The sequence below is a fragment of the Salmo salar genome, chromosome ssa24 (genome assembly GCF_905237065.1).
Source record: "Salmo salar chromosome ssa24, Ssal_v3.1, whole genome shotgun sequence".
Classification (NCBI taxonomy): domain Eukaryota; kingdom Metazoa; phylum Chordata; class Actinopteri; order Salmoniformes; family Salmonidae; genus Salmo; species Salmo salar.
Genome location: NC_059465.1, coordinates 9,723,234 through 9,741,145, shown reverse-complemented (window position 1 = coordinate 9,741,145; position 17,912 = coordinate 9,723,234). Strand labels below are relative to the sequence as shown.

At 42.2% G+C, this 17,912-nt stretch overlaps 1 protein-coding gene across 1 annotated transcript in view; it reads right to left on the bottom strand.

The window, feature by feature from the left end:
• Window positions 1-17,912, bottom strand: part of zmat4a (zinc finger, matrin-type 4a) — a 159,583-nt gene that overhangs the window by 75,983 nt on the left and 65,688 nt on the right. The window contains exon 3 of the mRNA XM_014170990.2: window positions 13,472-13,561. Coding sequence (XP_014026465.1) covers window positions 13,472-13,561 — 90 coding nt within the window. The remainder of the gene's footprint in view (window positions 1-13,471; window positions 13,562-17,912) is intronic.

Below are 17,912 nucleotides of genomic sequence, written 5' to 3'. Positions count from 1 at the left end.
AGGGATATGTTGAATCGGTTCGTCTTTGTTTACCTCGATGACATCTTAACCTCTCTGGGCTAGGCGGGATGAATTCGTCCCACCTACGCAACAGCCAGTTGAATCCCGTGGTGCGATTTTCAAATACCTTAGAAATGCTATTACTTCAATTTCTCAAACATATGACTATTTTACAGCATTTTAAAGACAAGACTCTCGTTAATCTAACCACACTGTCCGATTTCAAAAAGGCTTTACAACGAAAGCAAAACATTAGATTATGTCAGCAGAGTACCCAGCCAGAAATAATCAGACACCCATTTTTCAAGCTAGCATATAATGTCACAAAAACCCAGAAGACAGCTAAATGCAGCACTAACCTTTGATGATCTTCATCAGATGACACACCTAGGACATTATGTTATACAATACATGCATGTTTTGTTCAATCAAGTTCATATTTATATCAAAAACCAGCTTTTTACATTAGCATGTGACGTTCAGAACTAGCATACCCCCCCGCAAACTTCCGGGGAATTTACTAACAATTTACTAAATTACTCACGATAAACGTTCACAAAAAACATAACAATTATTTTAAGAATTATAGATACAGAACTCCTTTGTGCAATCGAGGTGTCTGATTTTAAAATAGCTTTTCGGTGAAAGCACATTTTGCAATATTCTCAGTAGATAGCCCAGCCATCACGGCTAGCCATTTAGACACCCACCAAGTTTAGCCCTGACCAAAGTCAGATTTACTATTACAAAAGTTTGATTACCTTTGTTGTCTTCGTCAGAATGCACTCCCAGGACTGCTACTTCAATAACAAATGTTGGTTTGGGCCAAAATAATCCATCGTTATATCCAAATAGCGGCGTTTTGTTCGTGCGTTCCAGACACTATCCGAAATGGTAAATCAGGGTTACGAGCATGGCGCAATTCGTGACAAAAAAAATGTAAATATTCCATTACCGTACTTCGAAGCATGTCAACCGCTGTTTAAAATCCATTTTTATGCAATTTTTCTCGTAAAAAAGCGATAATATTCCGACCGGGAATCTCCGTTTAGGTAAACAGAGGAAAGAAAACAAAGCATTCGGTCGACGCGGGCACGCGCCTGAGTCTCACAGTACTGTAACCAGCCACTACCCAAACGCGCTACTTTTTTTCAGCCAGAGCCTGCAAAGCCACGATTCAGCTTTTTGCCGCCTTCTGAGACCCCATGTGAGCCGTAGGAAGTGTCACGTAACAGCAGAGATCCTTTGTAATGGATAGAGATGGCAAAGAAGGCCAAGAAATGGTCAGACAGGGTACTTCCTGTACAGAATCTTCTCAGGTTTTGACCTGCCATTTGAGTTCTGTTATACTCACAGACACCATTCAAACAGTTTTAGAAACTTTGGAGTGTTTTCTATCCAAAGCCAATAATTATATGCATATTCTAGTTACTGGGGAGGAGTAGTAACCAGATTAAATCGGGTACGTTTTTTATCCAGCCGTGTCAATACTGCCCCCTAGCCCTAACAGGTTAATCTTCTCCAAAACCCTTCCGGAACACATACTGCATGTCCGCCAAGTCCTGAGACGCCTCCTGCAGAGTGAACTATACGTCAAGATAGAGAAGAAGAGAAGAGTTCCACATATCCCAAGTTTCCTTCCTGGGTCACATTATCTCTACCGCAGGCATCCAAATGGACCCCGTAAAGATTGAGGCGGTCGCCGACTGGCCCTATCCCAACTTACTCAAGCAGGTCCAGTGGTTTGCCAATTTTTACAGGTGTTTCATACGCAACTTTGGTGCGGTGGCAGCACCTCTCACAGTCCTAACCCGCAAGTCCCAGTTTTTGCTGGTCTCCCAAGGCTGACGGGGCATTCATGGAGCTCAAGGGACAATTCACCTCCGGACCCATCCTTGTTCATTCTGATCCTACTTGTCCCTTTGTAGTAGAGGTGGACACCTCAGACACCGGAGCAGGGGCAGTCCTTTCACAGCAGAACGAGGAGGACAAGAAACTACACCCAAGCGGTTCTCGCCAGCGGAACGCAACTACAATATAGGCAACCGGGAGCTCTTGGCAGTTGAGGGGTGGAGACACTGGTTGGAGGGGGCACCTCGTCCTTTTGTGACGGACTTGGTCTCCATTCAAGAAGCCAAGAGGTTGAACGGTCACCAAGCTAGTTGGGCTCTGTTTTTTAACAGGTTCGATTTCACACTAGCCTATCACCCAGGATCCAAGAATCAGAAAGCAGACACCCTGTCCCGCCAACACGATGTCTCTAACGAGAAAAAGGGACCCCGAGCCCATCATCCCCAGCTCACGCATTGTGGCACCTGTGATATGGAGTATTGAGACCACAGTTTAACAAGCCCAGACCCAAGAACCTGACCCCAGCGGGGGACCCACTAACAGACTTTATGTTCCGCGACCATAGGGAACGGAATCTGGATCCTATCCCTTTAAATGGTGGATAGGCTTTCATTGGAAAAACAGCCATTTCAAAATAATGGCACTTCCTGGATGGATTTTCCTCAGGTTTTTGCCTGCCATATCAGTTCTGTTATACTCACAGACATTATTTTAACCGTTTTTAGAGTGTTTTCTTTCCAAATCTACCAATTATATGCATATCCTAGCTTCTGGGCCTGAGTAGCAGGCAGTTTACTTTGGGCACGCTTTTCATCCAAAATTCCGAATGCTGCCCCGATCCTTAAAAAGTTAACTACTGTGAAAGTACCTGCTCTGATACTGTAATTAAATTACAGTAAGTGTTTTACAACCAGCTGCCTAAGTCACTGTAAAATGAGTAACCCCTTAACAGTGTACTGAGAAAAACACAAATGGATCATACTGATGGATCAAGGATCCATTATAATCGTTGTAGTATCTCCATAAATAGCACACCAAATAGCAGGGCTGCACTAAATGGAATGGTGTGTTTTACTCAAACAGTACACTTGAACCTTTTGTCATATTCTTATATTTCTGTTCTCCAAATGGATGTAAAAAGTGAACGAAACAGGATGAACAATATCAAATTGATTATTCAAATTGCCATGGAACAGAAATGGGAAATGCTGTTTCGCTGTGAAGATAGGAGAAAGCAGCATTGTGCACTATTTGTTTCAGCCTCATAATAGGTGAGGAGAGAACACACAGCACCATCTTCTCTCTCTCACACACCTTGGCATGCTGTGAAATTGAGCCATGCAGCCATTTTCAGGCTTCCTTAGCTCTGGCAGTATGTTTGAAATGGTTCATTATCCAAAGATGTACCTCTGGGGTAGCACCTATTATTCTTCCCGACTCCATTGGTACTGTGAGGCGGGGTATTTGTGAATCACAGCCTGGTAGTATTGGCTGCTGCCACACCACCATGGCCCAGCCATTGAAATTCAACACTCCCCAAGCAGCAGCTCAATACACATTCAGAAGAGGAAAGCTGGAAGCACTTCAGAAAAGAAGAATGAAACAATGAGTTTCTTGTTGTTTCACCTTGTAAAGGGGATTACTATAAGCTGATGTCTGCAAGACCAAGGAGAAGCGCAACGTTTTCGTTTCATTTTAATTTCTCTTTCACAAAAAATATTTGAAATCATTACCTCCTCATTTCATCTAAAATTGAGAAACCTGGAGAAATATTACCCAAAAGTCATTGTATTTGATCTGATCTGTGCATGTTCTCATTTGCTCAACTTTCCTTTCTAACAAACCTTCAGGGGTATCATCCATCCATCCACAGCTTCAACACACTTTGCCTAGTGTTATCTCTGTTCTCATGTATAATTCTAACTGTGGTCAGTCTCTGCGCTGACACCCCAGCCAGCCATTTCCATGGAGCTCACAGTGTTCCATGCCTGCTCGTGCATGAGGAGTGAAAGCAAACCCGGCCAACATCCAGCTACATATATCACATCCAACCCTCACTGGGTTACAGATCTCAGAAGTCAGTATCCACAGCCTTCTGAAGTGTCTCTCTCTCTCTCTCTCTCTCTCTCTCTCTCTCTCTCTCTCTCTCTCTCTCTCTCTCTCTCTCTCTCTCTCTCTCTCTCTCTCTCTCTCTCTCTCTCTCTCTCTCTCTCTCTCTCTCTCTCTCTCTCTCTCTCTCTCTCTCTCTCTCTCTCTCTCTCTCTCTCTCTCTCTCTCTCTCTCTCTCTCTCTCTCTCTCTCTCTCTCTCTCTCTCTCTCTCTCTCTCTCTCTCTCTCTCTCTCTCTCTCTCTCTCTCTCTCTCTAGCTCTCTCTAGCTCTCTCTAGCTCTTCCTATCGTTGTCTCCATACATGTTTGGCAGCAAAATGAATGAACACAGCGAGAAGTTGGCTAAAGCACAAACAAACTGGACCAACAGGCTAATGCGGCGCATGAAAATGAAGATCAAACAGACGTTTGACACAACCACTAAGCGATAACCATTCGTACGTGAGGTTCTGTTGACTTCTAGCCCACCTATAAGAAAACTAAGCAGTTTCACATCAAAACAGCCCGGCTGTAGGAAACTGGGACATCTAAGGGTGACATGAAAACAGCATAGGCAAGAGCACTAAGAAAAGACACTTTGAATGTCACTCTCAGTCATTTGTATTTCAACCATGCTTCCTCTCTGTCATGACAGTTAAGATTTGTTTAGAAAACGCAGCTAAGGTGAATTGGGGATGGTGTTATGGGCTTTTTGTGTTCACTATCCCTCTCTTTAGAGGGGAGGGACCTTTATAGCTTCTCTCTATAGCCTCTCCTCCCCATCCTGTCTTCTGAAGCCAAGCCACGCCACAGATTAAGAGATGTGCAATCTGTTGGATATTGCTGAAGAAGAAGTCAAGACAACCAAGCATAAGACTGTAGTCACTTCTTGTTCAAGTCAGGGCAGTTCACTACAGTACACCTATGCCATCTCCAATCAGAAGCCTGTGTTTGGTGGTTCTCCGCTCTGCTCCTCCCCTGCCCGCAATCCCATGTAAGGAAGGAAGAACTCACAGGCCCAATCATATGGAAATAGACAGTCATCAACTGACACACGACACACATAACCACTGGCACTGCATTGGCGTTAAGCATTATTTTGGAGACCTATATATCAAACCGAAGTATTTTTTGCCAAAACAAGTCATTAATTGAGGCAAAAACTAGGGACAACTAAACCTGAAAGCAATGTCTGTTCTTATTTATTCTCTTAAAGCTGCAATATGTAAGTCTGGGATGTGCGCTGTTTCTATGGTTCCCATTCTTAAGTTTCAAACAGCTGAAAATACAATTCTTTGGGTAATTGAAAATATATTTCACAACGGTTTAGATGGTACAATTATTCTCTACACTATAAATTGCATGTTTTGTTACATAAACTGAAATTAGGCGAACTATTCTAATTTTAGCAACCAGGAAATGGCGGAGCGATTTTTGCATATTGCACCTTTAACAGCTAGCCTCTAGAGATAATTAAGTACAAATAGGACATAAGAAGAACTTATTCAAGTTCATGAAAAACAGGCAGATGCTCACAGAGGTGCTTAAAAAAGCATTTCAATAAAGCCTTTGTTGACTTGATGGTAATAAATCTAAGCTTAATATTTTACAAACAGGGAGACCAAAATTATATAATACAACTTTCCTTCCTCATCATTTGAATAAATGTAGATAATATATTTATGAATTGCAATCAAGTTTGTTTATGAGAAGCAAAGTAGTCTGAGATTTGTCTTGAGTAAACATGAAGAGGTGTCCCTGGAGATGCCAACCTCTGTACAGACCAGCAGATGCCAACCTGTGTAGACGTCAGCCCTAGGCATTTTCCCGCTCCCCGGTCTCCCTGCTCCATTTCGCTCTCGTTCTTTTTGTCTCTCTCTCGGTCTCTGTCCCTGTCTCTGTCTCACTCTCTCTCCATCTCTGTCAGTCTCTCTCTCCGCCTCTCTCTCTCTGTTGCTTTCTCCGTCTCTCTCTTGCTGACTGCTACTGGGCATCCTCAACAAGGATTCTCAGCAGGCAGAGGAGCCCCAGACACCTGTGGAACCTGTGTCTCCTCCTATCTGTTTGTAGTAGGATGACTCCTGTCTCCGAACTGGGAGATTCACACAGGAACAAGCAGCGGGAGTACAAAGTAATAACACAACATGAAATCAGAATGACTGTTGTCTCAATGGGGGTCCACAAACAACATGGTGCTATGATCCAATTAAACTAATACTGAGCAACTCCCGATTTAGATCGGTGTCCCTAAACCGGGACGGTTGTTGCTCAATATGCGATAATGTGACTAGAAAACGCTGTATACATCAGCCAACTTTCCTGGGACATAGACATGTCTTATATGGGCAGAAAGCTTAAACGCTTGTTAATCTAACTGCAGTGTCCAATTTACAGTAGCTATTACAGAAAAAATACCATGCTATTGTTTGAGGATAGTGCACAAGAACAAAACACTTTTATCACGGCAACTGGTTTGATATACAGTTGGGGCTCCTGAGTGGGGCAGCGGTCTAAGGCACTGCATCTCAGTGCTAGAGGCATCACTACAGACTCTGGTTCAAATCCAGGATGTATCACAACCAGCTGTGATTGGGAGTCCCATAGGGTGGCGCACAATTGGCCCAGCGTCGTCCGGGTTTGGCCAGTGTAGGCCACCTTTGTAAATAAGAATTTGTTCTTAACTGACATGCCTAGTTAAATAAAGGTTAAATAAAAAGAGAGTTGCAAAGAAAAGCCATGTCTCAGGCTGGCCAATAAAAAGAAAATATTAAGATGGGCAAAAGAACACAGACACTGGACAGAGGAACTCTGACTAGCAGACCAGCATCCCGGAGTCGCCTCTTCACTGTTGATGTTGAGACTGGCGTTTTGTGGGTACTATTTAATGAAGCTGCCAGTTGAGGACTTGCGAGGCGTCTGTTTCTCAAACTAGACACTCTAATATACTTGTCCTCTTGCTCAGTTGTGCACCGGGGCCTCCCACTCCTCTTTCTATTCTGGTTAGAGACAGTTTGCGCTGTTCAGTGAAGGGAGTAGTACACAGCGTTGTACGAGATCTTCAGTTTCTTGGCAATTTCTTTCATTGAATAGCCTTAATTTCTCAGAACAAGAATAGACTGACGAGTTTCAGAAGAAAGTGCTTTATTTCGGGCAATTTTGAGCATGTAATCAAACCCACAAATGCTGATGTCCAGATACTCAACTAGTCTAAAGAAGGCCAGTTTTATTGCTTCTTTAATCAGGACAACAGTTTTCAGCTGTGCTAACATAATTGCAAAAGGGTTTTCTAATGATCAATTAGCCTTTTAAAATGATCAACTTGAATTAGCTAACACAATGTGCCATTGGAACACAGGAGTGATGGTTGCTGATAATGGGCCTCTGTACGCCTATGTAGATATTCCATAAAAAATCAGCCATTTCCAGCTACAATAGTCATTTACAACATTAACAATGTCTACACTATACTTCGGATCAATTTGATGTTATTTTAATGGACAAATGGCCCGGCCATCTAGATGTGTCTTTTCTGTAGAGAAGCTAATGATCCATCATGTATGACATTCCTGGGAGTGTATAAAAAAATATATATATATATTACCATAGCATTTTTGCATGTTCTCTACAACTATGTACCAATTCGGCACATTTGGGCAAACTCCTGGCAGACTTGATGCAAAATGTTGTGCAGTGAGGTAATTCTGAAACTTTTCACACACACTGCTGCCATCTTGTGGACAAAATCTAAATTACACCTCGGTTCCTATGTTAACGTAGGGCCTTTCTCTTGCATTTCAAAGATGAAAAAGAAAACGCATGTTTTTTTGTTTGTATTATCTTTTACCAGATCTAATGTGTTATAATCTCCTACCTTCCTTTCACGTTTTCACAAACTTCAAAGTGTTTCTTTTCAAATGGTATCAAGAATATGCATATCCTTGATTCACGTCCTGAGCTACAGGCAGGTAGATTTGGGAATTACATTTTTGGCGAAAATTGAAAAAAAGGTTACGATCCTTAAGATTAAGTAGTGTTCTTTTCTCACAAACAAAACCAATATCAATAACAGTAACTCCAGCATGCAAAATATTGAAATCTAATGTCGCAAAACTGCATATATAGGCAAAACTACACCGTAGGTCACGTCAAACTCATTCCAGGGAGAGCCGAGTGTCTGCGGGTTCTCTCCTCCCTTGTACTTGATCATTAATTAGTGACCTTAATTCATCAAAGAACTCCCCTAACCTGGTTGTCTAGGTCTTAACTGAAAGGAAAAAACAAAAACACGCAGACACTGTCCTCCATAGAATGAGTTTGACACCTCTGCCATAGGGGGATATGTTCAGCCGTCAAAAAAATAAATTGTTTTCAATCCATGGAAGACAGGTAATAGTGAACATGTTGCCAAAGAGACGCGGGTCGTGGGATTCATTTTGATGCACCATTCATTGTCCGTTCCACCTCCGCGAGAGCAGGTTACCACGGTGAACGTATTGCGTGTGGTCAGATTAGCCAGCCACAGTTGTCAGCTGAGATCAGCTCAGCCAGGTCTAGACACAGGCCGCACTGACTGGCCAGACACCACCACCATGCAGCCTCTCTGCCAACCCCCAGGAGCTCTCTCTCTCTCTCTCTCTCTCTCTCTCCTACTCTCTCTCTCTCCCCTACTCTCTCTCTCTCTCTCTCTCTACCTCCCTCGCTTTCTGCCAACCCTTCAGGGGCTCTCTGTCCCTCTGTCCCTCCCTCCCTCTCTCTTTCTCCCCCTCTCTCCTGTGTATTTTTAGATTTCGCCACCTTGAAGCCATGCAACAGCCACGGCCCAGTCACATCCAATCTGTTTCAGATACTATACTTTCCCCAATCAAGGAAACGTGTCCTTTTGGAAAGTACTGGAAAGGTCAGGCTATCAACAATATTAAACAAACATTTTTTTTGCAAGAAATACTGACAACATCACAACTCACACCTGCTGTTACAGTCAATAGAGAATGACAGTGGATAGTGTGAGTGCATAGTATGAGCATCGACGGATAACATTATGGTAACCATAGCCTTAGGAAAGGTGATAAAATGCACAGAATGGCAGAACTTTTCTGCCAACTTATAATGAGATCAGCCACTGGGATGGGTTCTGTGTGGAGTAGATGAGGAGCTGAAGACTGAAAACTGTAATACCACAGAGAGTTACTGAGCAGATGCACTGGAGAGAGAGAGAGAGAGATACTACTGTACACAGTTTATTTTTGGGTTCTCTCGCTCTCTGGGATACTTCCATCTCTCCCACCGCTGAAACCGGATCACTCTCCTCTCCTCCCCTGGAACTATATCCTGCTACGGCCCATGAAGGGTTGATTTAAACACCACTAATTAAATAGGAGTGAGGCTCTGAGGAGATATTCAATCAGCCCAAAAGTCTTCCCCTGTCTCTAATTGCATCCTCTTTAATGGCTTCTGCATTGAGTTACAGGACCAGGAGTTAAGGAGGAGATTTTAACTGTCCTTCGGGGGCCATGTATCTATTAGTAACCAATGCCGCCAGGCTGATCCAGTACAAAACAGATGGATATGGCCATGGCAGTCTTCTCTTTCTCTCTTGTTATTTGCTGCCGTTTATTGTCTGTGACTGGATTGGCTGCAGACTGAGCATGTCAGCTTGCAGTGTAGTAAACTGGCTGTTATGGGCTTGCATCCCAATTGGCACCCTATTCAGGCCCATGGGGGTCTTGTCAAAAAGTAGTGCACTAGGGAATATTGTGCCATTCAAGATCTATCCATAGTTTCTGTGGACAGGACTCCAGTTGAGGTTGAGTGAAAGGGATTGCTGCTTAGGAGACAATGCAAACTAACAGACTAATGACACTGACTAGTTGGAAATAGGTTGCCATTTTGAACCCAGTCTGAGTATTTACAATCACTATATCATTGTCTCTAAGCAACCAGATATGGAGTGGCGTTGGCTTGTGACTCAAACTACAGATAATGAGTCTTGGAGATGGAGCATCAATCAGTTTCCCTCAGCCTTGAACATCCCACGACAGAGTGAGTTTTGTAATGTCTGATAACGTCACAGCCTACTGATATCATCATAATCCAGTCAAAAATAGATGAGACAAATAATTGAATGCTCTTTCATTTTGTGGAGAAGAGATCATTTGGGTGAAAAGCAAAGCTGCTTTGACAGCAAATGAGACGGGAATACATGCACATTTCATACGGTATGTTACTACCTGGGAAAAATGTGTGAGCAGTTGCTTAGCAATTGAAACACGAAGAGAGTGAATTAAGGAATGCTAAGATTGTTTTTGAAAATAGTTCTTCATTGTTGTCATTTACTTTCTTAGAAAGGATGCGGTGTGTGAGCAGTCATGCTCACTTATTGGTTCAGGGAGTGCATAGATAATGTATTTTATTAAACTGCTCAGTTAGCCGAGGTTGAAGATGATGGAAAGCCTAAAAAATGGGAATGGCATTAGTAGATTTAGGGAGGAGACTAGAAGGGCATGTTGCTACTGTGGTCCGGTCCGTCCTACTCTTTCCAACAAGGTGCCCTTCTTTCGACCAGGGCCCATAGGACTATGGTGAAAAGTAGTGCACTAAATAGGGAATAGGATGACATCCATTTGGAACACAGCCCAATACATTTCACACTGATAAAGCACTTCCCATCGACGTCAACACATTCCTCCCTCATGGATCTGATTTCGTTCATCTGATTTCGTTCAAGTGATTATACGATTAACCATCTATTATACATTTCAAACAATACATTACAAACCCAGCCCAAAGCCCAGCTTGAACTAAACTGGATGACACAGACCAGCAACCTCTCTTCCCATGAAATGAGTTATGATCAGTGGACCAGTGCAGTTTTTCTGGTCTGGTGTGTTGCTCAGTGACACTGCTGTATCCAGCACCATGGACACTGAGCATGAGAACACAACAGAACACAACATCTGTTGGGAATTGACCAATGATATAGCTTTCCTGGCTAACACAAACAGTACAGAGAATACACTTACTCTTGAGGACGGCGACCCATAATAGACAACAGTATTGGAGCTTTGATCTTAAAAGCAGATGAAAAGGTAAAATAGGGCCTTAGAGAAAATAAATAATTGCCTCAGCTACCTCCAGCAGCCTATTCCCTAGTTGCCATTTTTGGAAGCTGTTTATTTTTTGCAGTCTGTTCATGTAGGGAAATGAATAAATACTAATCCCCCTATCGAGGACTGCATGCACGCTGCAGTGGGTAATACAGTAATACATTTTACTGGTCTGGCAGTAATATTTTCAAATATAACTCGGGGGTTATGATATTTATGTAAACGCATAGTCATCAATGAGAGCTGGCCATGTGAGAAATCCAAGGGCAACGTTATTGCTATTTTTCACGGAATATAGGACATGATTTTACCTTGAGCATTGGAGCTGGACCATCAAGGAAGGCATCTCAACTAGTTGAATTTCCATGTAAATGGTCAATAAAGTTATTGTATCGTAAAGTATAGTATTGTAGCTATATAGGACTCAAAGTCAAAGTGGGATAACTTATAGAACGTCTGCCATCAAGTTACAATGTCACGTTGGCGTTGGTATAAAGGGTCGGGAGACAGACGCAGGAATGCGTAATAGGTTTTTACATTTCTTTACCCAAATTACAGCGTGCACGGGGACGAAGACCAAACAAACACGTATACCAAACACAGGGTTGAGACCCAAACAAAAGAGCGAGGAGTACCTCGAATAAATACACAATCGCACAATGATTATCACACGGGACGAGGCCCGTAATCATCTGCACAATACACGTGGCACGAAAGCCAAAACAACACAGCACAGGTACTCACACGACCAACGGACATTGGAACAATAATCGACAGGACAATGGTGAACAAAGGGCACACTTATACAATAACTAATCAAATGGGAATAGGGACCAGGTGTGCGTAATGACAGTTCCGGAGGGATCCGTGACATACAATTACAAATGGTTTCAAAAAGCATCTGTAAGGAATGGTAGTGATAGCTCTCCGTGAACATGGAAAACACATGAAACCAACAGCACAATGTCCAGATCAAACAATCCCTAGCGGTTTCTAATTTGGCCTCTAAACCCAGGTTTGCAGGCTGGCTTCTGTACAGTGTCTTCCTGTGATGAGGACTAATCAACAGCTCTGAGGTAAGAGGGGGAGAAGAGAGGAGCAGGGCAGGCAGAGGGAGAGGAGGTGGATAGAGAGAGAGGGGGGAAGACAGGGAGAGAGAAAGAGGGAGCGAGAGAGAGGAAGAGGTGAGACAGGCAGAGTGACGGAGGGAGAGAAGGGGTGAGAGAGGGTCCCGTGTGGCTCACTTGGTAAAGCATGGCACTTCCAACGGCACGGTTGTGGGTTCGATTCCCAAGGGGGAATGTATGGACTCATTGCTGTAAGTTGCTGTGGATAAGAGTGTCTGCTAAATGACTCAAATGTAGAGAGAGGAGGGATAGAGCTCTCTCCCCAGACAAGTCCTTATCAGATCCAGAGGAGGAGATCTTCTTGACTGATAGCTGGCAAACTGAGACTAATCACAGCTGAGACCTGAGGCTACTCTCCTGACTGATCTACTCACTCTAACTGAGACATGCAATATGGCTCTGTTCCTCACTGATCTACACAATCCCAATCTGGCACTACTGTGACGGTTCTACTTTCACTGCCGCTGTCTCCCCACAACACCAATGAATCTCAACTCCAAAAGCCAAGCATACACACATTGATATGATAATATTATATAAACCCTTTTCTCGCAAAAGAAGGATGTAACTGTGAATGTGCAGAATGCTGATAAAACACAAATGCTGCAGGTTTTATCCTAATGCAGAACAGAATGCCCACCTGCAAATAGCTTAACAACTGTTTGTCTCGGTCTCTTCTTCTTTGCTCAGTGATTCAGCATTGATAGAAGCATAGATGCTAGCTAGCACAAACCCACGCAACCACCACCCATTTCCCCTGTACTTTCTCTCAGGCAAGAAGGAAGAGCTTAAGCACACGCCAAACACGTATTGACCGGGGGCTGACAGCAGAACATAATTGCAACTGTCAAAAATGGCATGTACTCTGATTTACATGGGAGAGGTGATGTACCTCCCTTTCTCTCAATGTGCTCTTTTCACTTGACGGAAAGCTACTCTGCTTCCTCTGGTATCCTGGACCTGCGGCTTTCAGTTCATTTTCACTTCCACCACGTTGGTTCAGTTCAGCCAACCAGAAATGTGTTGCTACTTATCTATTCACCATTCTGACAGGAGGCAAGAGGGTCAAGACATAGTGGTAGGAATCAATAACAGGAGGGTCCATTAAGAGCAAAAGTTGACCACTCCTGTGACTGTGAGTGAGTGCAGCCAGAGATAAGACAAGATGAGTTTATATCTATAGGGCCATGCTATTTGCAAAAATGTTGCGCACAACAACAACAAAAATTACGGTACCATTGTAGAAGTGTGAACACATACAGTGAGATGTATCATTTACAGTAGTAGTGGCTGCTGTACTCACATTGTCTGTTCTGAGTTTCTTTGCCGGGCAGCCTCCATCCACGGGATGTAGCATGTAATACAGCCGTACTTTATTGGCATGTTTCCGACTCTAGAAGGAAAAAGAGGGGGGGGGAGAAAAGACACATATTAGAAACAACATGAAAATACCAATATTTCATATTTTTCTTTATCTGCCCCCCAAAAGGTTTTAATTATGGAATGAATTGCACATGTACATTCTGATACATTTTCTTATTATTGTTATGCCATTGAACGTTTCCCACGGTGCCATATTGGGCACCTGGGAAGTGAATGGTGAGATTGTACTATGAAAAAAATGATACTGCAGACGGCTGCTTCTTGTCTGACACTGGGGTTGCGTCCCAAAGGGCATATAGTGGACTAATTTTGACGAGACTGTTAAAAAAAATTGTGCCATTTGGGACGCAGCCCCTTTCAAACACTAGATCCAATTAATAATTACTTCAGCATCCATTAAAGGTGCAAGAGGCCCTCATGACATCACTAACTAATCTATCCCTCGGCTTGGAAAGCAGACAGACAGACAGACAGACAGACAGACAGACAGACAGACAGACAGAGCTGCTTTTGGGCTGGGGTAGGGATGGAGGGATAGAAGGAGGACAAAAGAGAGTTAGGACAAGAGGGAGCTGCCAGCTCTTAAAAATTAAAGAAGGGGTCAAAGATGGGGGTGAGGAGCACCAGTGAAGTGTTCAATGAAGGAATTCCTTTATAAACCTTTCATTTCATCTCGAAAAGAGAGGAATAGATTTGCCATTCTTCTCTGACGACGCGTGATGCCAATGGACGAGCACTCATGCAGTGCGACAGACAGACAGACAGCATCCCAAATTGCATCCTATTCCCTATGTAGTGCAATACTTTCGACCAGGGCCCAAGGCTCTAGTCCAAAGTTGTGCAATATAGGGATTAGGGTGCCATTCGGGACTGAGTCACAGACCCATATTGTCAGCTCAGATGGGGGAGATTGATCCCAAGAAATCTATTTGTCTTTTTTGCCTTTCTTATTTCTGCCTGGGCTGTGGCACCGTGAGCCTATTGCACTGTGAAAAGGGCTCTAGCTGAGAAAGAAACTATCAGGTATTATATTAGTGGCGGGGGAAGGTTATTGCGGCTCAAACAGACAACAATAAGGGAATGAAACAATCATGCAGGAGCTCTCACTCATCCAATCTCTCAGTAAGTGTGATCTCAAAGCATTCCTTTGATAGTCTTTTTATTTATATTATGAGGGTGACACCAGGGGCATTGCTACAGAGGGGCGGCAGGTAGCCTAGTGGTTAGAGCGTTGGGCCAGTAACCGAAAGGCTGCTGGATTGAATCCCTGAGCTGACAAGGTAAAAATCTGTCGTTCTGCACCTGAACAAGGCAGTTAACCAACTGTCCCCCGGTAGCCGTCATTGTAAATAAGAATTTGTTCTTAACTGACTTGCATAGTTAAATAAAAAATTCATTCAACAGCTAAATGCACCAGGTGCACAATAAGAATGTTACAAGTAATCCACTCATGTCAATTTTATTCAAAAGCGAATAGAATATAAATAGAACATTCAGGTAACTTGCACCGTCCCACCTGCCACAGCAAACACTGCCCGTTTTCAATTACAGCAGCTACTGTGGGTCTCTCTACTCTGGAACACATACTGTACATCTATAGTGTACTGCCAAGAAACTCCATAATACTCAACAACTTCAAACATAGACTCTGATCTATCCAATGAGCCAAACATCTTAAAGAATTCCACAGTTACCAAAGCACCCTCACAATCTTACCAAAGATGGTTTAGTGTTAAGATATGTAGAAACTGCTTCTTCAATAGAAATCCCTGATCACGCTTGTAGGCGATGTCATTGCGACGTTAGCTAGCTAAGCTTATGCGAAGGAACACGTCATCAGGTCTAATGGTCGTGTTGCGCGAACTCACATATGCAGGCCATCAAAACAAAGGCACTTGTTTTTGACGAAAATGAAAACTTGCAAACACACGCACGCACGCACGCACACACACACACACACACACACACACACACATTTCAGTAAAAGAAAATATCATGCTTACAATTATTGTCAACCTCGTTGCACATGATGATGGGGCTTGGTGTTGAAATCATAATCCAATGACTCAGTTAGCTCTCTTTCAAAGGAGAGATGTGGCAGAGCTTTACAATACAAAAGTAGAGTGCATTCAACTGAATACATGCATTTTCTGTACAATATTTACTGCCCTATTCACACATATATATATATATATATATGTGTGAATAGGGCAGTAAATATATATATATATAAAATATATAAATATATAAAATATATAAAAAAATATATAAAAAATGATAACATGGACCATCACACTATTGAATTTAATATTTTAGGGCCATGGGCATATCTGAAACAAATCTGTAAAAATTATATGATGAAGCTTTTGTATCTGGCCTTATAAATAACACAAAGATATGTCAAATCAGGTAATGCCAAATATAAGTCTGCTTTCAAGTGATTGAAATGCATTATGCAGGCATTGGAAAATTCAGGAAAGCAGAAAGAAAATCATCAGGCAATCATTTTGTTTTTCATCATTCTTAGAACAGAATACATGTTCCTGAGAGTCTTAGCTTAGCTTGGGATAAGTCTAGTCTACACCTGTTGTTTTTCAAAGCATGTGACAAATACAATTTGATTTGATTTAAATTGAGAAGCTCAATTCATTTCCCCAGTCATTCTATGCAGAAGTCCCATATATGTTCTTGGGAGTCTTAGCTTTCATTTGTGGGGTCATAATAGCTAATAGTCTAAACCGTTGACACCCAAGAGACAAATTCAAAGTAAGAAAAAAAACGTTATTGATAACTTTGACACTTTTTGGAAAGAAAAAATATTCTACAAAGAAAATGGAATTCACCGAAACTATCTCAGGGCTTATTCATTGCAAGGCCATTTTAAGGCTGCTCTGAGAGACTGAATGGTATAGAACCTGCTATCCCAACCACCATCACACATCAAACTGTTTCTGATGTTAAATACTCTAGTCAAGTCAAGGAAATCTGCATTATCCCTGTCTTAATTTCAATAGTATTTAAACAGCCACCGAGTAGATGCAGCCGCAGGCCCATCAGGGCAAGCTTTGATAACTTAATTTATATTCCTATGAAATCTCCTGACTTACTTAATGTTCAAGTTTATAACGACCTGGTTAGGGTAAATATGGACACCCCTGCTGTTTTTTAAGTCTCGTAAAGGGCTGGGTTTGCTACATTTAAATGTGCTAAGTATTGACGTCAAAGATGGACTTTATCGATATCTGGACGCATGACACAAACACAAACATTTTTGTTTTGTCAGAGACTTGATTAAATGATTCGATCATGGATAACGACATTGACATTGCTAATTACAACATTTTTAGATGTAACGGGCAGAGAAAAGGGGGCGATGTACAGTACTAGTCAAAAGTTTGGACAAAACTACTCATTCAAGGGTTTTTCTTTATTTTTAATATGTTCTACATTGTAGAATAATAGTGAAGACATCAAAACTATGAAATAACACATATGGAATCATGCATGTAGTAACCAGAAAAGTGTCATAGAAATGAAAATACATTTTATATTTGAGATTCTTCAAAGTAGCCACCCTTTACCTTGATGACAGCTTCTCACACTCTTGGCACTCTCTCAACCAGCTTCACCTGGAATGTTTTTCCAACAGTCTTGAAGGAGTTTCATCTGTACGCAGATGACACTGTTGTGTACGTTACTGCCCCTAAGGCAGCTCAGGCTCTGTTGACTCTTCAATCTGCTTTAATTAAGGATCCGCCCACTAGATAGCAGCAGTGTATGTGCAAAGTTGTAGACTGATCCAATGAACCATTAGATTTCTGTTCAAAATGTTGTATCAAGACTGCCCAAATGTGCCTAATTTGTTTATTAATAACTTTTCATGTTCAAAATTGTGCACTCTCCTCAAACAATAGCATGGTATTATTTCACTGTAATAGCTATTGTAAATTGGACAGTGCAGTTAGATTAACAAGAATGTATGCTTTCTGCCAATATCAGATATGTCTATGTCCTGGGAAATGTTGTTGTTACTTACAACCTCATGCTAATCGTATTAGCCTACATTAGCTCAACCGCCCCGTGGACAGTACACCGATCCCAAAGAAGTTTTAACTACCTTGCAGAAAGCCTTGTTTGAAACTGAAGTTGATACTAAATGCTGGTAAAACCAAGTAAATGTAATAATCATGTAATAATAATTGATGATTTGTGCATAAGTATGTTAGATGGTGCCCCCATTGATCGTGTCCCCGCCTATAAATATCTGGGCATCTGGATTGCCAAAAAGATATCTTTTAAAAAGCATGTTGACCACTTAGTCAAGAAATTAAGAATAAAGTTGGCCTTCTTCTATAGGAATG